General features: G+C 41.8%; 1 protein-coding gene across 3 annotated transcripts in view; it reads left to right on the top strand.

The window, feature by feature from the left end:
• Positions 1-23,517, top strand: part of ABCA1 (ATP binding cassette subfamily A member 1) — a 100,433-nt gene that overhangs the window by 11,598 nt on the left and 65,318 nt on the right. For all 3 annotated transcript variants that reach the window (XM_030969411.1, XM_030969410.1, XM_030969409.1), the window contains exons 2-5: positions 4,736-4,879; positions 10,265-10,358; positions 13,682-13,823; positions 14,692-14,813. In XM_030969411.1, coding sequence (XP_030825271.1) covers positions 4,814-4,879; positions 10,265-10,358; positions 13,682-13,823; positions 14,692-14,813 — 424 coding nt within the window. In that variant the 5' untranslated portion in view covers positions 4,736-4,813. The remainder of the gene's footprint in view (positions 1-4,735; positions 4,880-10,264; positions 10,359-13,681; positions 13,824-14,691; positions 14,814-23,517) is intronic.

Raw genomic sequence — 23,517 nt, 5'->3', positions numbered from 1 at the left:
ATCTTTTAGTTGCTTCTTTTCTTCCAAAATTAGTCTCATTTGACTTTATACTTGTATAGACAAAATCTGTTGGAGTTAAGCAGATGTACAAATTTTTTGTCTGGGCCAGGAAGCAGAAGTGCTAGATCATATCTGCTTGTGAGAAAGTGCTGGCTCCTGTAGCTCACTAGGGCATCATGTGTAGCTGTTAGATTTGTACTCTCCATGGCCACTTGTTCTGTGGAAAGTTGCCAGTGGTGGTAACTTCTGTGATAAGGAAAATGTGACTTAAAGGATGAGGGCTGCTAGCTTATTTCATGAAGTCCACTGAGCCTTCCATCAACTGGTGAAAGCTTTTTAGAGCTGCTGACAAGGACTTAGTAATAGTTTAAATTGTCTGTAGTGTCTTGCCAGAGCCCTGAAATGTTCCAGTCTTGTAAGGTTTTGTAAGTTCAGTTTGTTCCCTCTTGAAATAGTGATTTAATTTTTTTTTTCTCTAGGGGAAAGGTTTTTTTTGCCTCCCCAAAGAAAGCAAACAGCTGCATTGTTTGCAGAAAGCTGCTTTTGAAGGCTATTTTATGTTTACTTAGTACAGACACCAGGCAAGGGGGTGGAGAACTGATTTTCTGCCACTTGAGCTTTTTACTTCCTAAATCTACAGCTGTAAAAATACATTTATTTAAGAGGGATGAGGTTTGGAGACTGTTGGTATACCAGCTAATGGATTTTTCAACAACCATTCTACTTCAAAATAGCGGCTAGCACCCTTTCTAGAAAGAAAGGGCTGGCCAAAGGATGTATTTCATTGCCATCAATTTCAGAGGTTGCCCTGTAGTCTAACTTTCTCTTGAGTAATTTTCTGAATTGCAGAAAATGAGATGAAATTGCAGCTGTGTAGGTCTGGAGGCTGTTCAGGGTTTCTGCAGCGGGGCAAAATGTCATGTGGAGGGAGTCTTCTGCAAAGGTGGACCATGGAACAAGTGCATGTAATCTCTGCTTTTAATTGTGTGGGTGGGTATTGGGCTGTGGTACTTCATATCACAGGAAAACTAATGCTATGGGGATAGATTCCTGCACCTTTTCGTACTCTAGACAGAAAGCAGTATTTCTGCTTCAGGGAGTTCTGGGTGAGTGTGAGGAGTGATCACTGATAGCTGCTGTTGGCTCAAAATTTTACACAGATGAGACATAAAAGCAATCACTGGAAACTAACAGAGTTTTGGCACTGCAGCATTAAATGGCAAGTTGTATTTCCCAGCTGTGGTCAACTTACCAGACTGATCTGAAGTGGAGATAAAGTAGGACTTCACTTTTAGCCAAGTTGGAAGTATTGGGTTGATGAGTTCTCTGCATCTCTGGCTTACACAGTTCTTGCCTATTGTGAGCTGGAAGAACATCCGAAAGGATGCTCAGCCATTTTTCTCTGGTATTAGTTTGCTGAGTGCTTTCTGATGGGTTAGTTATTCAAGTGAACCTTTTGTCAGCAGTATACCATGTCAGCCTCTGGATGAAAATCAGTGGTGACTACTAACAAACCTGTTCCTTGGTGTGTAACAGATACTGACTGGGGCATACAGTGTCACTGCAGCTGTCACCTGGCATGGCTGGAAGAACTGGATATGCTTCAGGCTCAGGTGTTGTGCTCTTGGTGATTAATCTACTGTTAGGCTCCATGCCCTACTTTAATGCAGGGATTTAGCTGGTATGCCTGCATCTGGATGGTCCTTAAAAGTCAGTATTTTTATGTCATTTAAAACTTTTGTCCAGGCAGAACAGGCCAGAGCATTTGCTTTATAAAGTTCTGCTTAACCCCAGAGAGCTGAAGTTCAAGCAGGTTGCACAGCTGAGACTTCCTGGCTGTGCATGCTTCTGGCTGGTCAGCTGTGATGAGTTAGATGATAAAATATGTGCCCTTAGCTCACTACAGTTTGCTAATGTGAAGGTGAATGTTACAGCCTCTATAAAGCAGTATTTCCATGTTCTGGATCCTGTGGACTGCAGTTGCAAGGGATGAGTATCTGAATTTTCACTGATGCACATTAAACCAGCTACCCTTTGATTTGCTCATTCCACAGACTGGTTGAACTTCTTTTTTGCCTCTGTGCAGAGTATTAAGGTGCAGGAGTAGGGTCTAATTCCATTGATGAGAACAGCAAAAGTCCCTTTGACTCTCCATGGGATACCTTTTGTACTCTTCCTGCGGCACTTTATTCTTATGGGTTTTGGTGTTTAGCTTTAATTTCTGGAAAACATTGGAAATTAGGGGTTTTTTCAGAGATATAATGGTATTGGGGGGCCTGAGAATGAAGAATTGAGTGAGTACTCGGAACACCCTTCTGAAGATAAAAAAAAGCTGTTGCATAGCTACCCGTAACTACCCATTAGAAGGCTGTGTAGTCCCTCCCATACTTCTGTATGCCAAACTTGTGCAGTGGCTGGAGGATTAGGCTCAAGCAGCAAAGACTGTTTTGTGGCTTGGTGGAGAGTGCAAAAAACCAAATGGAGGTCTGTGACCCACAGACCAGCACTGGTATCCTTGTGGAAAAATGCATGAAAAGAGCAATTATCTTAGTAGAAATATTCTTATGACATGTTCTTAAAAATATTTTGGTACCACATTATTGCTCAGGAAGTACCTGTGTACTATGTGAGAAGTAATCTAGGTTTCTCTTTAGAGTGAGTAAAAGTGTTGCCAAATCCCATAAATACTATTCATGAACTTAAGAGTGGAGGTAGCACAAAGGAGAGGTAATAATATTCCCTACTTAGTTGTGTTGCTAGGTTGATTGCAGCTTTAGATATGTAATATTGGCATCAAGAGGAGGTGCTTCAAAGACCTCCCCCCCATATCCAAGGCTGTGAGCAGAGGGGTGCTTTGGGTCCATGAGTATGGGCGCAGTCATCAGCCAGGATTTGTCCTCTGAGATTTTCCTCAAAGGGCAGGCTTTTTCCCTGCTGTGGATGTGCCAGTAGCCTGACAAGTGCCTTTCTCCAAGTATGCCTGGGAATTCATGGGCTACCAGCCAGATGTGCATGCATCTGCAATGTGTTAGTGTCGGGGTGATCCAGCCAGCAGGATGCACTGGGTAGGGAAGGATGGCTGTCCTGCTTGAGTTGTTGGGCATCCCTCTGTGAAGGAGTGTCTGTGGAGGTCCTGTCAGTGAGTTAGAGCAGCACCTGGCAGAGGTTAACGAGCCCTTGCTGACTGTATGCTCCATTGCTGGTGTGCTGGTATGAGGTTCAGTTTGTAAGGTTTTGTAGGCATCTATTATTGCGCCATGGTTCTCTGTACTGGTGTGAAGAAGCACTGTTGACCTGTTGTGATGCTACAGTGTAAACATCTACGGAACTCAATGTGACAGGTTTATTTTTATTAGTCATGTTAGAGAATTTTTTTTGTAACACAGACCTACATTATTAAGAGACAAGTTTTTAATCTGCAAGTCATTGTAGTAATGGAATTTACTTTTGGATAAGACTTAAAGATGACAATTGTTCATCATCTCAAAGCTCACATCCTTAATTTTTCATCTAATCTTACTCCAGTGTAGGACTGGCCAGAGAATTTCCGGAGGAGGTCTTGTGTTCCTAACACATTTACGTTTGATGTTATGTTCCTAACACATTTAGTTTTCAATGCTGTTTGCAATCAGCCATGCAACTCTGAATCTTAGGGCTAGGATACTGTTATGTGGGACACCAGAATCAAAAGCATGTGTGTTCCCAATTTAACAGGTGTTGGAAAGAGTGGTTTTCGTGGTGTGTGTTTGAATCAATTGCTAGTTGTCCTCTTAATGCTGATTCTGTCAACTGAGTGTATTCAGGTACATAAATCAGAATTAATTTAATGTGGATTAACTAAGCTCCTGTGCAGACACTTGCTCAGGATTCAACTGCTCTTAATTTGAAGTGGCCTTAAAATTCAGAAGTAAATTAAGATATGCTGAATTAATTCTGGAAAAAAGGTGTAATGACATTTAACTAATATAGTGAAAGCTCACCTTAGAGCTTTAAGATTGAGCCTTGCTGGAAAGGTATGTGTACCAAGCTCTATACTATGCTTTTATTTATTGCCACCAAAGAGAATAATTTTTAAAAATAATAAATTTTTTTTAATCCCATATGCTCTTGTACTGTAGCAAGACAGGCACTTAATGCACAACAATTTTCCATTTACTTAATCTAAATGTTAACAACCCTAGCATCTTTCTTAGTCATTTACCTTCAAGGGAATGGGCATTTCTCCCTTGCCTGTTAAATGCACAACAGTTTTGCCTACAGGCAGTTTTGACTGGACTTCAAAACAAAGATTTTCCTAATTTGGCAGACAGCTTTTCACCATTATAAAAGTGTATATGGAAAGAGGCTTTAAGGAAAAGTATTGAATTGTATGGTTCAGTGTTATTTGGAGGAATCTTTAAATCATTTTTCAAAGCCTCTTACTTATTCTCATTCCGGGCTCTCTTTGCTCTTGGAATTTCTGGGGCAGAAAATAAGAGAATTGTATCGCAAACCTCTTTTTGTGCTTTGGAGTTCTGAGATAAGAAACAGTGAGTCTAAATCTGAGCTTACTGAGACCCATGAGACTTGGCTGGAGAGCATGGGGTAAGAAAGAAGGCAGTGGGGTGTTCCCTGAAGGGGCTGCAAGGTCACAGAGTGCAGCCTCTTGTCTTTCCCAATCTTGTTGCTTTTTCTGTTTTGAATGACAAAACTTTCGCCTTCCAACTTTTTTCCTGTTTTTCTTTTTTTTCACTAGTTAATGCCTGGCCGCAACATCTGTGCTGTGTACTGCTGCTGCTACACAAAGGGAGCTTCTAGGCTTTGCTGAAGGAAGATGGCTTTCTGGACGCAGCTGGGATTGCTGCTATGGAAGAACTTTACCTACAGAAGAAGACAGACTGTAAGTATTAGCCCAAGGGTGTTTTGAGATCTTAAGTTACAGTCTTGCAGCTTGCATGACTATACAGCTTTTCAAGAAAAATAGGGAAACATCCTGTGTCTTTCTTAATGTTCATCCTGTAGTGATCCCTGGTTGAACAGCTGGTCTGGCTTTGGAAAGACCGTATTCAAACTGGAGAGAGTGGTGGGTGGACAGAAACCAGAGGGCTTGAAGGTGCTCAAGACTTCTGTCCTGAATTCCAGTGTTGAGAGAGTGTTGGAATACTGAAACACTGGTGTCAGATCAGGCAAAGAGGGTGCATGATTGCTGTGTGCAGCAAAATAGATGTGAAATGGAAACCCATGCTGAAACCTGCTCCACTCTGTGGATGAGGCATTGCCAAGCTGCAGTGATGTGCCTGTGAGTCTAAAACCTTTTGAATGCTGCAAGCTGCAACAATGGCAACAAAGTACTGCCACTTCCTAATGGTAGAAGTGGCAGAGGCAATAACAGACATCTCCAGTCACTTTAATAATTGGGAGTATCCCAAACCTGCAATGTAACTTTACAACAGAAGTTATAGATTAGGTGGATGGCATGAAGCATGCTCTTGCATTGGCATGAGGGTAAACCCAGGTAACTGATGTTCTTCTGCCAAGGTGTGTTCTGAGTGGCTGAAATGCTGTCCTCACCATCTGTTAACAGTGTGGAAATTTACCTGTTAAGAATAGACAATATATAAGAATAATTACTCCTTGGGATAAAAAGGGCACAGGAGTGTGGATCCAGTATGGTGTTCTTAAAATTCTTTTGCCTTAAGATGGAGACCTCATAGGATGCTATACCTCTTGCAAGCAGCTAAAAGTCTGAGAAAGCATGGGGGTTTAGGAAATAGGAAATACCTTTGTTGGACAAGGGCATGATTTGTGCAACGGGTATGTTCAGAGGATCTGCCTGTTAGATCTGACCTTGAGGAGGTGTCAGTAGGGAATGTGAAAGGAACACGAGTTACTGAAGTGGTGAGTGGAAAGTGGTCTCTGATAAGCTTGTGGTCTCTGAACCCTTCAAATGTCAGTCTGCTTGCCAGCAGGTTAGGTTGGGTTGTTTTAGAAACTCAGTGTCACAAGGGTGGAAAGGCTATCATATTTACCACTGGCAATGGTGACAGTCCCAGAAGTCTTCACTCAGGTGTCTGAGGCTTGTTTTTACAGGACTTGGGTTCAGTGAATTCAGAGCTGGAATTAGTCCGTTGTTAAATAAAACAGACAAAAGGGGCTCACTACCTCTTTATCTTTTCTTGTATATAAACAGAGCTGCCAGTGATGACAAAGTTTTTGTTTTGTGTGTTTTTGCCTTTCATGGGGCTTGATCTCCCAGGATAGGACTGCCCACCAGAGAGGTCATGGACTGTGTCAACTGCAAGGAGTGAACCTGTCAGCTCTCTGAATGTGGGTCACATCCTGGTCTTGTGAACAGTCTCATAGTTTAGTTACAAATGAAGCTGGGGGAGTAGTCTCAAAACTGGCTGTGCTCCTTAAGGTTGGATCTTCTCAGCAATTGCCCATGTAACCTAGGTCCTAAGAGCTAAAAATACTCTTTCTATCTTGCTACTGGAGGTCTAAATTTTGCCTGTTACCAGACTGCCTTTTGAAAGTATAGGAATTCTAGAATGTTGTGGGATTTTCTGGAGTGATGTTTAAATTAGGTAAGCCAGGAGGCTATTTTAGAAGAGCTGAATTTTACAGTGGGAATGATGGCTTGGTATATTTTTGCCAAGATCTTCTGAAAATAATAGAATCATAGAGACATTAAGTTTGGAAATGACCTCCAAGATCATCAAATCCAGCCTTTGTCTGAGGAAAAGCCCACTTAACAGGAAATGGCAGAGAAGGAGCAGAACATCTCTTAACCATGCTGTTATCACAGCTGCACAGCTCTTTCTCTTTACTTTCCTGTTAGGAGACCATTGTCCTTGAGTTGTGTTGTGTTAATGAAGGCGCTCTCCCATTTGTACTTACGGGAGGTGTAGCTTAGAAATAGTTTGATCCTTACCCTTCTCATGAAAAATGTGGGCTAGCCTTGGTTTCCCACTCACCCCCACCGTTGGCTGCTGTGAGTTTGGGCTGCATTGCGAAACCTGGGTTCAAAGCTCACCCTAATGTGTGCAGTTCAAGTGTTACTTTGTACTGGATAGCTTCCAACAACACTGAAGTGAGAGGAATGAGCTCACATAGGGAGAGAGGAAAGAAAAATCATGTTCAGGGGTCACTGTGTAAAAACCTTTCTCTCCCTGCTTTCTTGCAAATGAGGAGACACCTCAAACTTGCATGGGGAGACTGGTCAGCTTCTGGTAGCCCCTTGCATTGAAATGGGACCATAAAGGTGAGAAGGGGAGTTGACAGTGGGATGGGGTGATAGTGTACTTAGTTCTTGCTCAACAGATTTCCTGTTGACACAATGTGGAGTTCAGTGTTTAATGGCATCCTGAATCAGGCAACTTGTATAAATTTGGCATGCTTTAGGGATTAACCTTGGTAAAATTAGGACAAATTTGTTCCTAGCTGAATTCACCTGCTGTGTGCAAATGGGATGTTCCTTCTTCAACTCCAGATGGAGCTGGGATAGATGAGGTGTTGGGTTCTTGAAGATTCATTTCATTATTTATGAGGCTGGTCATTGCAGCACAAAAGTGGCAGAAGAGACTTGATTTTTCAGTATCTACTTAGAATGAATCTCAGTGAGACATGTTCCCTTTTGGTATCTTTGTGTCCTTGTCTGGAAATGCCAGACTGGTTGAAAAGTGCTGTCGCAGCAGGGTCAGGAAGCAGTAGGGGAGGGAACCTACTGACCTTTAAGAGCAAAGAAAGATAACTCAGTTTTTTGTTGAGCAGGACAAGAGACTTGCTGAGGAATCTCTACTGACGTGCTCCTGACACACTGATCTTGTCCCTGTGCAAACCTCTGGTGCAGCAGTTGCCAGCTGTCTCTCGCAGTGTAGCATTTTGGGGGCTGCTGTGATGCCTTCCTTCAGCTATAAAGGTGCAACTTGGTCAGTTTGAGCTGCTCCTTTCTCTATCCTCCCCGGGCCTGTTGATGTGCCAAGTGAGGTGTGTTGTGCATGCAACCCACATATGGTTACCTTTGTGACTGTGTAACCAGGTGTGCAGGAGAGGAACTGTATGTGTGGATGGCCTGTTCCCCCTGCAGCAACAGGGCTTCTTGGGCACTGCTGTCCACCCCAGTGTGATGTGACTGGGGCTGATATTCTCTGAACAAGCCAGGGCTTGAGCTCAAGGGCAGCATTTCTCATTGGCTCTGTAGCAGTTGCAGGGCTGTGAGAGACTACCTGTCCACACTGGTCACTGCAGGAGGCCCCCACCAGCCCAGCTGACACTGTTCTTCCCCAAACAGTGTAGCAGTAGTTGCTTGGGGTGCATGCTGCTTGCCTACAGCCAGGGTAGCAGAGGGCTGTGACATGTGCTAAAGCATGACCTTTGATGCTGGAAGACAGAATGGAGTTGTCCTGGTTTCATAGTCACTTTTCTGTTAAGTGCAGGAAAAGTCCTGCTATGCCATCCTGGCAGCTGCTATAAGAGCATCTTGAAAACAGGAGTAGACAAGTTGTCAGTGTCCTAGGTCTAAACATTGATCTCTGGAAGCCAGAGCACTGTTTAATGCAGATGGAAGCAGGCTGTCAATGTTAATGGCTGAGTGTGTATTGCCACTGCATCATTTATTGTAATAAGAGATTAGAGATACTGAGGCATCTTCCTGGTACCTCTGTTAGTGTGATCTCAGTGGGGCTTCTTACCCAGCAGTTGTACAGCGTGTGCATGACAATAACAGATGACAGAATATTCTGAGGTGGAAGGCACCCACAAACATCATCAAGCCCAGCTCCTAAGTGAATGGCCCATGTGGGGATTATGTCGGCAACCTTGGAGTTATATGCACCATGCTCTAACCAGCTGAGCTACTATCAGGATCCAATGGGTAACAGTATCCCAGAATTATCTTGCAGAGACTGGCACTGTTACTGGGAAGACTGATGCTCAATTTTTATACCTTTTAGATAGGGGTGCTGTTTGCTGTTTGATGTCAGCTATGAAGGGTATCTATGAAAAGCCATCCTACATAATTTCCTCTGCTGGATCAAGTGACCTTTGTTTTAATGCCCTGTTTATTAGAGTGTGTGCTTATTTTGTGGTACAGTAGTTACCTAGAAGTCTCTCACCTCAAAGTTTGCATGGAGTGCCTTGTGCTGAGTGTTGAGTCCAGTTTTAGCTGTTAATGAGGGAACATGTTAAAACATGTTAGTGGGTGGGATACTGCCTCCCACGAGGTTGCAGGTCTTACACTCTGGCTTTTAAGGAGGATGATGTCAACCTCTTATTAGAAAAGACTGAGTTTTTCAGGAAAAAAGTGGAAAATATTTTTCTTCATTTGACAAGAAAACCCTGTTCTGCTGCTAGTAATAGATGAGAAATGTACAGAATATCAGCATAAAAAGCTTTCAGATTTTCTTTGTTTCATAGCTTACTGAAAATACAAGTTTATGCAGTCTTTCTTGAGTGGGAAGGTAGGGATGTGGCTTCTGAAACTCAGGTCTGGGAAACTTCAGCTTGAGTCTCAGAAGCTCTGGGCTGGAGGCTTGCTTTTGTCCACATGCTTTTGTGGGATGTGACACATCTCTGAATTTTTCTGCACTTCAATTCAATTTGTCTAAGAAATGTTGTATATTTAATAGCAGGCTTTTTCTTCTTGTTGTCTTGTTCCTCTAAATAACTGAGTTCTTTATTTATTTACCTGATATTCACTGCCTTTCTGTAGATTACTTGCACCAGTGGGTGCTGCCTACCTTCATGAAAAAAAACATAAATTAGAGCAAAACAGACTAGATATGAGCCTAATCTTAGTAGCTCTGCTTTCTAGATACCAATACATGTCTGCAGTACTGAAAGACTTGGTGTAGCATGCATCAGCAGAGTTTCCATGCCTGATGTGTTAGGCTAGAAGCTTAATGGTCTGCTGTGAGAATGGGATACAAGTACCCCAGTGCCTCAAAATATGGGGTAAAAAAATTCAGCTCATTTCTAGAAAGATTAGTTGGGAGGTTTCTTTCAGGTAGGGGACAGAAAAATATAAAAATAAGGCAAAAATAGCCCTTAAGTACATCCATTTTAGTTGAATAAGTGGCACATATCAATGAGAAAAAAATTGTAATTCTTTGCAGATTATCTTCTGTAGCTGGAGGAACAGACTTCTTGATCCTGGCATGTGTAGGCAGAGCAAAGTGAGACAGTGCTTACAAAACTGTTTTGGCTTACAAGTGGATTGTCCTAGAACTTCTGTTCTGACCTTTATTTTCAGTATGATGTCTTAATACTTTGCCTTTATTGTTTCCAGTTCCAGCTGCTGATCGAAGTTGCCTGGCCTCTGTTTATCTTCTTCATCCTGATCTCTGTAAGACTTTCATATCCGCCCTATGAGCAGCATGAATGTAAGTAGCAAACACAGCAGCTGCGCCCAGAATGCTTGTTGTTTCATGTTTAGAATGCAATAATGCAGCTGGCAAGATGGAAAGAGCAGTGGTTCCCCACTTCAGTCAGAAATATGCAAGAGGGCTTAATAACTTCTTTGCTTCCACCTTGGAAACTGCAGTTAACTGATAATGTTGCTCCAGGACTGTAGGTTGCTGCTCTTTTTCTTGCTGTTTCTCATTTTGTATTACCTGAGAATTTGCTGTACAACTCTGCAATATCTGTAAAACCTGCACAGAACCTCAGTCTTATTTTTCTTTTTTGATCTGTGTGTGACTTGGCATAAAAGAATGCAGTGTTCTGATCTCTAAGACAGCAATATTGTTTCCAGGTAGTAAAGTGCATTAATGTATCACATTAAAGCGTGCAAGAGCGATTCCATTCCTTCGAACTATTACAGTATCAGCTCTGCATTTAGTAGATTCAGCAGTCATACATTGCTGACAAAAAAACAATTCTACTTTTCTTTTTGCACCCTAAATGGGCACATTACTGCTTTTCTTTCAAAGGAAGCTTGTTTTTCATAAATGACTATGTATAGGCCTCTTTGGTTGTCATTTGATTTAGGAAGCATGACTTGTTTATTAGGAACATGGTGTTGTTTTACTGTGTTTGGTGACAGCTTCATACTGCAATTAAGTGATTGTGGAATAGCTCTTTGTTTATCTTTCCTTAGCCTGATTACTTCAAGGTAAGGTTTAAGGGTCAGCAAAACATGTTTCTGAAGGGCCTTCTGAAATGTTTCTTTCTTGAAATAAGGAAAGAACTCTCTTTTACAACACTTATCCTGTCTTTGCAGTGTCTGGGGCATTTTGTGCTGTTTGCTAGGTGTTCAAAATGGTATCTTTTTAAATCAGAGGTGTTAGTGTTTGCAGTTTCCTCATTACACTTTGGACTCTGCTGATCCCATGTACTGCCTAACTCACTTTTTTCAGCACTCAACAGCATAGTTAAAACTTCCCTAAGTTAAATCTCATACTTTACATGGAATTTGAACTGCCTCTTCTGACTGAATGTTACAGTGACATTAGGAGAGATACCTGTGATATAGACATGAAGCTGAAGAGAAGCAATTAGCACTCTACTCAGCTTTTATAAATAACTAGCAACCTCATTGGTAATTAATTTCAGGTATGGCAGGGCTGTATATAAATTGAAACCTAGTAAGAACTGTGATTTTGTAGAACTACTTGGCTTGGTCTTGCTAGTCAATAGCCTTCATGTAAAACATTTGCTCTGGCATCATGGTGTCATGAGCGTAGTTTTGAGTCTTTCACCTGCAATCCTTTTCCCTTCCCAATTATATTGACTATTATTGCTTTGTCTGCCTTCTTACATTGTTCTGAGCAGTTATAGAGTAAAGGGCATCTGGTAACTTTTAATTCACTTCTGTGGCTAATTTCTCTTCATTTTTTGAAGACTTTCTTTGAATAGGTTTCTAAATTGTGTTTTCTGGATTGGTTTCACTGAACGTTCACTTATGCTGACAAACGTGGATGTGTTGTGAAGTGAAGCAGCTTTGGCTGGACTGTGAGCAGACATAGAAAGAAGGCTTTTGGGTTGATGGTGAACTCTTTGGCAACCCTGTGGATGCCTTAAGGGGAAGTAGGATTGTTATCTGTAGTGGCAGTATTGGATGCTGTTATGAAATCACTTGTAGGTGATAGCAGTAATGCCTGGTGATAGCAGTAACAGAGCTGTGTGCAAGTGCTTTGTAGCCTCCACATAACCTCAGTATTTTAATAGTAGTCATATTCAACAAACCAGTAAAATTTTCAGTTTTCTCTCCCTGATTGAGAAGAACCGAGGATTGAACTGTTGTCAGGATTTCTTGTTTCTAACAGGCTGGCTTAGTGTGAGGAAGTTTTCTCTTAAAATGGGAAGGAACAATTAACTTTGAAGTGATAGCTATGTGACTTTCACCAGACCAGTGAGAAGACAGATTGCTATTGGGCCAGAGTGCTTGTGCTGTCTTGTGTCGTGTAGAACTTTCTTTTCTGTTCCTGTGATCCTTCAAAGTATTCAAAATGCACTTTTTTGGCAGTGGGAGGGAGAGAAGCTGACAAGACATGCCTAATCTCTTCTGAAAAGCTAGATGTTTGCGGCAATGTAATTGAAAATTATGTGCTGTTGCACTGTTTTCTGTGTATCTTATCTGATTTAAAACCAAGAGATTCCTGCTATACTCTTGGAGAAACTGGTGTTAAATACATCACTGTGTCTAAATGGTTACCATAAACTCTTGTGTGCCATGCCTCTTTTGACATTGCTCTGAACATTTTCTTGGAGTTACTAACAGTGTAAAGTGAAAGGGATGGAGAACAGAGAAGATGATTCTCTGGGAAGTTTTACAAGGTGAATCTGAAAGTCTTAGCATTTTTCCTCTTTCTCCCTCCCCCTCCTTCACTGCAAGCCCCTCAGCCAAGAACAAAAACGGCAAAATGAAACAAAATTCAAGTCAGGTAAATAGCTCTTCTATTTTAAACAGAGAACTAGGAGCAAGAGTTCCCTGGGTACTGGAATCAATAAGCTTAGTTTCCTTAACCCTTCTCCTGCACAGAGTCCTTGCCTTTCTCCAGGGAGGGCTGATATGATTCCCATCTTCCTTCAGCCACCAACAATAATCAGCCTTGCTGTAATTTAACAGCTTTGATACTACTTCTTTCTTGGGCTTTGATACTTCTGCTGGGGTTGTGGAGGTAGGGGGCCAGCCCCCTGAGTGAATGCAGGCATGCTGGGAGGATGAGGTGGGCATCAGAGGGGAGGGGGTGGGCATCTGATCCTCAGAGTCTTGAGCTTTGAGATACTGAGGAAGGGTCATAATCTTCCTCCCAAGATCCTGTCCGTAGTGTGAAGGTGAGGAAGCAAGCTTGTTGCAAAAATCAACCTGACAGTTTATGTAAGGTCCAGGATTATACAAGGGAGGCCTTTCTTCCCTGGTCATTGTGGGGGTATGGGATTCACAAGTATACAAGTGGCATACTGGTGGAGATCTGCCATGAGTAATTTGTTACTGCTTTGTTCTTATACAGGATGTAAACTCTGGTCTATGACTTCACTAGTTCTTTAGTGGAAAGGTTTAGACTTCAGCAAGATGATTTGAAAGAGCAGTGTGGAGAGTCTAGTGCAAGCTCAGTCCTTCTTAGGACTGGCTAGTCTGCTCTTTCATAGGCATTTTGGAGCAATAACCAGTGCAGGGTTAGCACTGTTCTTCAAATACAATGCTGTATAGTAGAGGATTGTATCATGTGTTTGTCTCCTAACTCCCATCTTTCTATTCTAGGTCACTTTCCAAATAAAGCTATGCCTTCGGCAGGAACCTTGCCATGGATACAGGGGATCATCTGCAATGCCAACAACCCATGTTTCCGCTACCCAACTCCTGGGGAATCCCCTGGTATTGTTGGAAACTTCAATGCCTCCATGTGAGTCTGTCTCCTTTTGCATCATCTCTGTTCTTGGAGAAACATGGGGGAAAGGGGTATTTGGAAGTCGCCTATCAGTTGTGAGCTCTTACACTGGGTGAGGGTACTGCAGTTTCTACCACCTCTGAAGTACCAGATTCATCAGTTACCAAGTTCATAGGGGCTAGCAGACAGCTGGTAGGCATGCAGAATTCCCAAGTTCAAGTACCTGAAGCTCTTGGTGAATGAAAAGCTTTGCATGGATAAGGACTGAGCCCATTCTCTTACCTGGGGTCAGAATTTCACCTCAAAAAAGTAAGGCTTTTTAAGATGCTCCTTTTTTCAGAGCATCTTTTTTCCTGCTTAATGAACCTCTGAACAGTGTAGAGTGAGAGGCAGTTGAACAGGTTTAGGGAATACTTCCTGATGTTTATTACTTATTGCTGGCTGACATGATGCAGGAAGTACAATTTTTGGCCAGCTTTCTTATACCTTGCTGTACTTGCTACATTCATGGTCTCAGAAAGGACAGGCTTAATGTAGAGCATAATGCATCTGGAGAAGCATTTGAAAGGAGAAAGGATATTGTTAAATTATTGTGCTTCTGAGAAGCAGCAGTTTATAGGCAGCAGGAACCCCTCTCCATCTCTGTCATAAAACTGCTTTCAAATGCGTGATGTTCAGTGTAACTTATTGATTGATCTTGCATTAGCAGACATCTTTTATTAGGCTCCTTGGGTTGTCAAAGGGTAGTCATTGAGGAAAGTTTTTTGTGCTGGCATGACATAATTAGAGGGGATTAAAGTTTGGGATTGGTATGTAAAACTATATCTGTGGATGGTGGCTCATGGAGCTGATGACTGCTGGTTATTTTTCTATTTTCCTGCAGTATTTCCCGCCTGTTCTCGGATGCCAGGAGGTTACTGTTGTACAGCCAACAGGACACGAGTATAAAGGATGTCCAGAAGGTCCTGGGAAAACTACGCAAGCTGGGAAATTCCTCTGGCTTAGGTAACAGCCTGATAGAGTCAATATCTGATATTTCTGACCTGGTTAATTCTGTGTGCGGGTAAATTTCAGGAATATGCCATAATGTGAATGTGCACTATTATAACTTACAGCTTATCGAACCTTTTCCAATCCTGCTGAAGTACCTTAAACCTTTCCTGTGTCAGAGCTTTGTATGCTCTTTAATTTATTTGGTGGAAGAAGAAAGGCATGGTGTGTAATGCCAAGAACAGCAGCTGTTTTGGATGTGAATCCTGAGCACACTGAAGTTAGTTAAAGTGCTTGTTTTCTCAAAGGAGCTGAAGTAGTGTGTCTTTTTGGAAAAACACTAGTTATTTTGATATTTTGTGAAGCAGTGAACACAATGTAGCTACAATTTAGTGTTCTACCCTCTGAGCTCCAGAGGGAAGTGTGCTGGAAGAACACAGATGGGGAAAAACTGATGTTGGCCTCCCAGTTTACAAACCCAAAGCTAGATATTATCTGACAATGAAATATGCATTTCCCTTTTGTGTTTTGTTTTGGAGGGGGGTTTTTTTGTCCCTATATGACTTTGGTGTTGTATACTCTCTGATATTGTCTGGCAGGATTTTGAACAGCAGGGTACAAAAGAAAACTGTCTAGTTTCACTGCCCTATTTCCTGTGAAAATTAGAATCCTCCCATTTTTAGCTTGTGTGAGGAGATGGTGTGCCTTCCTGTCCTGTGCAGATGAATGAGTGACTAGTGCGAGATCACATGGGAAGCTTGCAGCGGAGCTGGGATGTGAAAGAGCTCTGTCCAGTCTCAGGAAATGTGGCAGATCCTTGCTATTGCTGCATCTCTCTGATGTGGCACCTGAAAGTTTTTTGGCATATTCTTCCCTGAAAGATTATCTGCCTTGGCTGCTGTGTTAGTGTGGTGTGTGGCTAGTGGAAGTGATGGAAGTCTTCACCTATAGCCTTTATGCAGCATGTAGAGCTCTTTGAACATAGGTAGTAGTTTGGTGTTTTGTGAAAATTGCCCTTGGTTTCACAGCAATAGTTCTTCTTAGCTCTCATCATTTGAGCCTCAAGCAGGCTGCAGGGAGAAAAATATCTGACCTGGTATGATGTGAATAGTGTCACATAGTCTGATGTGTACTCAGTATACCTAAAGCAGAGATGGTGTTTTTACATTCTTTTGTCTTGCTCAGTACATTGCAGGTCACCTTGGAATAACCTGTACTGTTAGTGACAGGTTGGCAGGTATGTGCTGAATGTATGTACAGACATGGACAGTGCAAGGTATTTGTGTTGGGTATTTAACCCGCCTCTCTCCCCTTCAGAGTTGTGCAGAATTCTGATGTGATCACATCTGCATATAATACCCTAGTCTACTGACTCTGATCATTAGTTCATAGTTGTGTATAAAGGACATGCCTGCTTGCTAAGGAGCTCAGTATCCGTACCACTTTTTACTCACAGAACTGGTGAGTGGGATCCTCACTTTTATGTAAATCTGGAGCAGCTTCAGAAGGGAGAGGATACAGAGCGAACCCTTTGTGCAGAGATGGACACATAATGAACACAGCCAAAATGAGTTAAGATGACTACTTCCCAAAGAAGTTTGGTGTTGTTTTCATAGATGTCTTCAATTGTTTGGTTTGGTTTGCTGGGAACAAGCTTTCCCCATCAGAATGACAGATATTGTTGTCACTGGTTTTACACTTCTAGCAGTAGTATTTTACTCTTTAGTGTTACTTCTTTTACACTTGCATTGACAAGTTAACTGTTCCAAAGAGAGTAGATCCTGGTGTGGTGTTTTGTATTGAGATGTGCAGTGAATGTCAGACATGGACATTTACAAGAACACTATTAAAGCCATAAACTGAAGGTCTTGCTGCTGGGAAGGTCTGAGGGGGAGGAGTGATTCCAAGAAGAGGTTTTTTTTGCAAATGGAGTACTTTACAAGTCGAAAGTCAGAAGCTCATGTTTCTTTCTGCTGTAAAGACTAGTGGACTGACTGTAAAAACAAGCCTCAGACCCAGTCATCACAGACTATATTTCTATAATAAAATATTTCAAATATGTAATCAAAAAATCAAGCCTCTGTGTCATTAGAATGACAGAATGTCCATTGTTGGTAAGACCTTTGGAGAACAAAGCCTGTTTGTCTTTCTCATGCTAATTTACAAAGCCATCCAGCTTGGTGGATCCTGCTGTCCACTTGCTGGTTGTGTGATTCATTCTTTGACAGCATGCATGAAACAGCATCCTCTAATCTTAGAAGCACTCATGTATTTATACTTAGCAGTGCTTAGATTCCTGTTCAAGGGAGGTCAACTCTCAGTTGCTGTTGATGATGAGGTGTGAGAGGTGCAAATCCTCTTCACTCTGGGCCATTTCTTCCAGTGACTCTGGGAGCCTAAAGAGACAGTAGGAGTGGGTGTCAGGTGTAAGTGCACCACCCAGCCTGAAAGCGCTGTCTCTATACATGTGTTTCCTCCAGTAGCAGGAGGGCTCATTATCGATAAGCTAATAATTGAAAATGTAATATCCTGTGTGTTTTAACTCTGGCCTGGACCTGAAGCCATTTGAATTGGTGGTGAAGACAGGTGGAACTTTCCAACTTCCCCAGTGGGTTGGACTGTGTGCTCCTTGGTGTGTGACATAGACTCTGTTGGAGTTTCTGCAGCTCCTTTCTCCCCTCAAACACTCTTCCCACTACTGCCAGATGATTTTGAAACCGGCTTCCAGGAGCTGATCTCTGCTAGCATGCAAATTGGAGCTAATGCTAGTCATGCAGAGCATTCATGTCTATATATCTGGCTTCTGATATCTGAATCTGTTCAGAGGGCATTTACCAGAGTCCTTTCTCTTGAACCTTCTTTAAAACAACCCTCACAAACTAAAGTTGAAGGTGTGATTCTTAGTCATCTGATCTGAAGTTAGGCATGAGCTGAACCTTGGGAATGAGAGACCTACTTAAGATGGCTCATGTTGCTTGCACAGGTATGAGCATGTCCGTGTCTTCGTTAAAAACAAAGTAGGATATAAAGGTTTTGTTCAGGACATGCTATCCGCTCATTCCAACAGGTTTTGTATCTTAGGCACTTCTTGATAAGGTGGGAGATAATTCCTCATAACGGGGCTGTTTGTGCAGGAGTTGGAGGAGGGACAGCAGAGAAGATCTCTCTGTTGGAGAGGAAGATGTTATTAGTAGGGAACAGTTCAGTGTGGCTTCATGTAGCACATTTTTTGGCCAGGATGCCAGGATAAAGTGCTAAGTGGTGGTGTGAAGGAGTTCAGCACATGCAGCTGTTGTGCTCTATGGCCACTGCTGTTGTGTGGCTGCTTCCAGCAAACCCCGAGCAGTGAAATCTACGTGCAGGCACACACATACCATAACATAATCAATTTTGCAGGCAGGTGCCAGGTGCCCTCTCTGTTCCACTTGTTACATGTCTGTTCAGCAATGTCACCAAGGTCTTTAACACTCATGATAAGGCAGAGTGCAAATGAGTACAGAGAGTCAAAGACCTTGGTGACGGCACTTTCAAGAGCATGACAAGGCTGCTGGGATTGCCAGCTGCAGTAGGTTTGGATCGCCGGTTGCAAGCACTGAATTTGCAGCTGGCCTCAGTGCCATTTTGTCTGGTTAACTGTTTGCAAGAAATAAGCTTTTCTTCTGTTTTGAAAGGTGGAGATACAGCTTGCTCTTGACTCTGAGGCACACTTTCTTTATGTGTTCCTTCTGTCTACAAGACTCTAAAATACTTTGTTCTGCAATGCCACAGGATAATAAATTAGCAGGTATAGTTAAAGCCATCTTCTTTGGTTGCTGCTAAAAGTTGCAGATATAAGCCAGCCTGGCTAGTATTTACTGTGTTGCTTTTAATTTTCAGTGATCCCAAAGGGCATGTTTCTATTTTTCTTGAAGCCAACCCAACTAAACAAAAATGGAGCAATGAAATAGGCAGAGGGAAACAAACATCGCCTAAGAAATTGCGTCAGATCTTGGGCTATTATTCCACATGTGCCCTGCCTGTCCCAGTTGTTTGCTGGATTAATATTGCTTGTGGCAGAAGAGATGAACATCAGCTGGGTGGCATTCTTTGCTGGTGTTGCACTCTGCTGCGCACAGAGATGTTGACACTGAAGGAGTTTGCAGCCTGTCTGGTCAATGTTATTAGTGCTTTTTTTATTTAACAGGTAAAGGATGGTAGAGGGCTTGGGCTAAAGAGCCTTTGGAGAGGTTTTCTGGTGGCTTGTGTGTTACTGTATGATTACAGGGTGCTCAGGGAAACAGGATGTCATACATTATCTGCTAGGTGACATTAAGGTGGTGGCTAACTCCCTCCTCAGTGTCTTGTCCCTACACAAAATTGAACCCACGCCCTCAAGCTAAACACTCAGATTGGTTCTTATACCTGCCTATGCCTGCCTAATTAGACTGGTTTCCCCCCTGACTTCCTTTGGGAAGAATCCTAGCAAAAACCAGCCGGGCTAGAATGAAGACTAGCAAACCATATGTCCAGGTGGTCTTCATGCCCAGAAACACCTCCAAACACCAACCGTGGCAGGGTGGCATTCCTGTTGCAGCACATAAATACGCACCTGGGTTCTCTGATAGTGTGCTCCACAGTGACATTCAGATCCTTGCCTTTCCTTTAGGCCAGGGGAAAAGTGCTCCCCAAAAATGCTGCCATGTGGTATCAGTAGAGAGATCTTGATTTATTGGGGTAGGTAGGAAGGCTACTTTACCTTTGTGTATTCAGAAGCAGTTACCTTGCACTAGCCTTCAGCTGAACTCCCTTGGGCATTCCTGGCTGCTACTTTGTTCCCAGTCCAAAGCATCCCTCCAGGAAGGGGAGTCTGGGACTGCGTGGGAACCACTGTGATTTCTGCTGTGGTCAGATGCAGCCTGTCACAATGAGCAAGTGGAAGAAGCAGTCAATACTGGGTACTTGGGTTGCACAAAAATTGTAGTTGTTGATTGGGTAGGAGATTCAGGTACACATGGCAGTTTCCTCACATTTGCTTAATTAATTTTTTCTTCAAATCTCTGTGCTACTAAGCAGGCATATACATGAATGTTCTTCGAGTTTATTTTTTTAAGTAAATGGAAATTGTTTAGGCAACTGCAGATCTTCTGGAAAAACATTTCCAAAACATTATTGGAAGGGCACTTTAAGTCCCTTACTACAGGCTGTGGGCAAAGTCTCTCTGTGAATCCAATTGGTGTGTTATTTTTTCTGTCCTCAGCTGAAACTGGGAGGCTGACAGTCAAGAGATAAGCAAAAGTGGAAAAGACTTCTTACGGCAGCACTAGTCCCAGGTTTTTTAATTGGGCAATTAGGTATATAGCTTTAATTAGTTAGGTGACATGATATTTGCGTAATTCAGAAAATAGCATCCTGTAACTACAATATAACGAGATATGGAATTATCATTTTCAATAGAGCCTGCTTTCCTTATTATTTGGAAGCTAAGGATGTGATTAAACTAATAAAATTATCTTGATAGAGGTCAAAGTACAAAGGTCTGCTGTACTTTAAAATCTGTTTCCAAGAGAATCATACTTGTTATCCATGGGACTGTTCATTAACAGTTGTTACTATGTGACTTTGCTTAGAGGTTGAGATGGGTAAACACATCTTAGCATAATGTGCTGTATTCTGATTCTGTAGAACTGGGCTCTAATGCTTTTTTTTTGTTCTGAACTTCCTTCATACAGACATACTTCTGAAGATAGTGGTTTAGAATTATGCCAGCTTGGATTCTAGGTAGATATGTATGGATGTGATAGAGCAAGGATGAAATCTCTTTGAATGGGGAATTGAAAAAACATATTCAGTGCTACTCTAAATCTGGCCTTGCTGTATGTCTGAACTATACTAGGTGACAGGAGCTTGAGAAAAATGTTTCTGAGAATCCTGTTGCAGGAGATTGTGTGAAACCTGTTAAAAAAAACATAAGGAAAACTGCAAGCTTCTTGACATAAGGCTGCACTGGCAGTATGGTTACTTTAGACCCAGCTAACCTGGTGCCAGTTAATGGCACTGCGTGGAGGGGAGTTAACAGCACCCATAACTACAATTAGCAACAGAGCTATTCCAGTAGATGCCAAATTGCAATTTCTTAATTTCATTCACCTTTATCTTAACTTGTCTAGATAAAGACACAATGATAAAGAAAGCAAGAATTGCTTACTGTTCTTATCAGTAATTAGTATTGGTATGTGCTGCAGAGGTAGTACCATCTTTAAAAGTTCTGCGTGTTCTCTTTAGTCTTTAGCCTTGTCTGTCAATGCTGACTTTTATTTTAAACCAGCAAATAAAGTAGGAAGTGTTAAGTGAACAGTTAAACTTCTCACACTTGCCAGTTCATCTTGTTAATGTCAGGACTATGTTGACCAAACTTATGTTGTTTTAGCCTCAATTTGTATTTATTTTCTGTTTTCCACTCTGGCAAATTCTGCATTTCTTTTCACTGACTTCTAATCTCAGAATCTTAAGAAATGCCTGATTTGTGGAAGATTGCATTGCGTTTATTTAAGCTGCATTCTGAGGTTGGTTGAGACAGCAGGATAGAGCCTTTCCACATTGAGCTTAGTGTTAGTACTCCCCTAGGAAATATGTAACACTGTTATCTGATGAAAAGTTCAGCTTTCTCAGGGGATTTCCATGGGCCTAAGCTCTCATGAGAGTGGAGATTATGAAATTGCCCCATTTGGAAAAAGCCCTCTACACTTCTGTGTTTGGTTGGTACTGAGGCCAGAGTGCCTAATTTAGGACTGACCTCCCATATCTCTCAAGTTAATATTCAGCTTTGGAGCCATCTCTAGTAATAATACATTTTATCTTCAGCGTGTATTACAAACACTTATTACCTAATTTTTACAGCATTCCTGTGAGCTAAATAAATAAACAGCTGCCCTCATTCTCAAACACAGTAGGATGTGGCAGTTTTCAATGCAGTCAGGATGCAATAAAAGCTGATGGCTTTTAGAAAATGTTGATGGTAAATCAAGTTCTTTTTTGCACAGGCAAGAGGACAGGGCACTGTGTGCCTGATTTTTTTGAAAATCCATGACAATTCAATTTTTGGGCAATCTTGCTTGTTCCATTTAATATTTTTGGTCATCAAATAAGTGATTTTTAATAGCAGGATCCTGACTAAATGAAGCAAAATATTCTGCCACCTGTGACTGAATTTCTTTGCAGCTTTATTAAAATGCGACACTCTCCACTTTCAACCCTAGATATTTTTGCTGATGCTGTGTTTTATTGAGTAGTAGTTGTGAATTCGTTGAAATAAATTTTAAATTCATTTTATGGGTTTTATGTTTATACTTTCATATGTTTTGTTTTCAAATGCAACAGCTGCAGAATTAAAAAAACAGGCATATGCTTATGTATTTACTGTGTGTCAATAATCAATAGCGTTTGTTAAAACCTTGTATTGCTTAGGCCTGTGTATCAGGGATTTTCAGCTGATAAAAAATTGGTGTACCTTTGAAAATTCAGTGGAATGTCGCTCATCTATTAGCTGAAGATCTTGCTCAAGCTTTTTTTTTTGCTGACCTGGCAGCACTCTGTGTGCTATATGTGGGGGAGATTCGTGCTGTTCTGTGACACACATCCTCAGTAAACAGTCAGTTTCCTTCCCTTTCTAATTTAGCTTTAGTTTTAAGAACGGTGCAATAAAAGGCCCTTTAAAATAAAGACCATTTCCTGTGAGTTTTGGTGTTTTGTGGTGGTTTTTTTCTCTTTGAACGTACCTGTTCATGTAAACGTATTTTTAGAGGAACATACTACCTGAGGTAGCTAGATGTGTTTTTCTTGACTTTTGTCAGAAGGTTTACGTAACCACAGACAGTCAGAACTTCATAAGCATTAACTATTATATCTTTGGAGGTCTTTTCCTTATAGTTCTCTATCTATTCTGAAAAGTGCAGCTGAAACATAGTTGGAGCATATCTGAAGCTGACTGAGCATAGATATGTGCCAGAAGGAGATTTACTGGTGGGGCAAAGACAGCTTACTGCAAAGATAGCAATATCTGAAGTCTGAATGCCTGTTCTGGACTGTGCCAACCATCTCCTTAGGAAAGCAGCACTGCTGCCTACCCAGCAAAAAGCTGCTTCAGAACAGTAGGGAGAAAAATAAAAAAGTGGATTTGACACTTAAGACCCGATGTGGACGTGGAAGTCCATGGTCCCGACAATTTTCATTGTAGCAAAGGTGCAACCATGTGACAACATGGTCAGCAGCCATCACCTATGGTTTTACGCTGCTCTGTTCACATGCTTCCTGCTTAGCAGGTGAGGAACAGTGTGCTGTAAAGCCAGAGAACACAAAGACAATGAAGTAGCCCTTTAAGACCCCAAGTGTCTTCACCTACCTGGTCTTTTTCCTTCTGTTTCATGTTATCTCTACTGCTACCTTAAAGTGCAAGGAATTTTACTAGTGTATCCGTAGAAATAAGGTGTAAGACCTCTCTGGCAGTACATACTCCATTTTCTTCAGATAATTGCAGTGCTTTCTGACACTGGTACACAGAAGCAGGTTCCTAAAGTAACAGGAGGCACCGCTCTTCTCTGTACCTAGAAGTAATCCAGTCCTCTGTGTAAAGCAGAGTGACACAAATGTTCCAGGGTGTATTTTCAGCCAGCAAGTTATGCCAGTACCAAAGGGAAGGACTGGTTAGTATATTGACAGGTCAGTAGAAAACCAGCTGGAAGGA

The sequence above is a fragment of the Camarhynchus parvulus genome, chromosome Z (genome assembly GCF_901933205.1).
Source record: "Camarhynchus parvulus chromosome Z, STF_HiC, whole genome shotgun sequence".
Lineage (NCBI taxonomy): Eukaryota > Metazoa > Chordata > Aves > Passeriformes > Thraupidae > Camarhynchus > Camarhynchus parvulus.
This window is presented reverse-complemented; position numbering and strand designations above follow the sequence as displayed.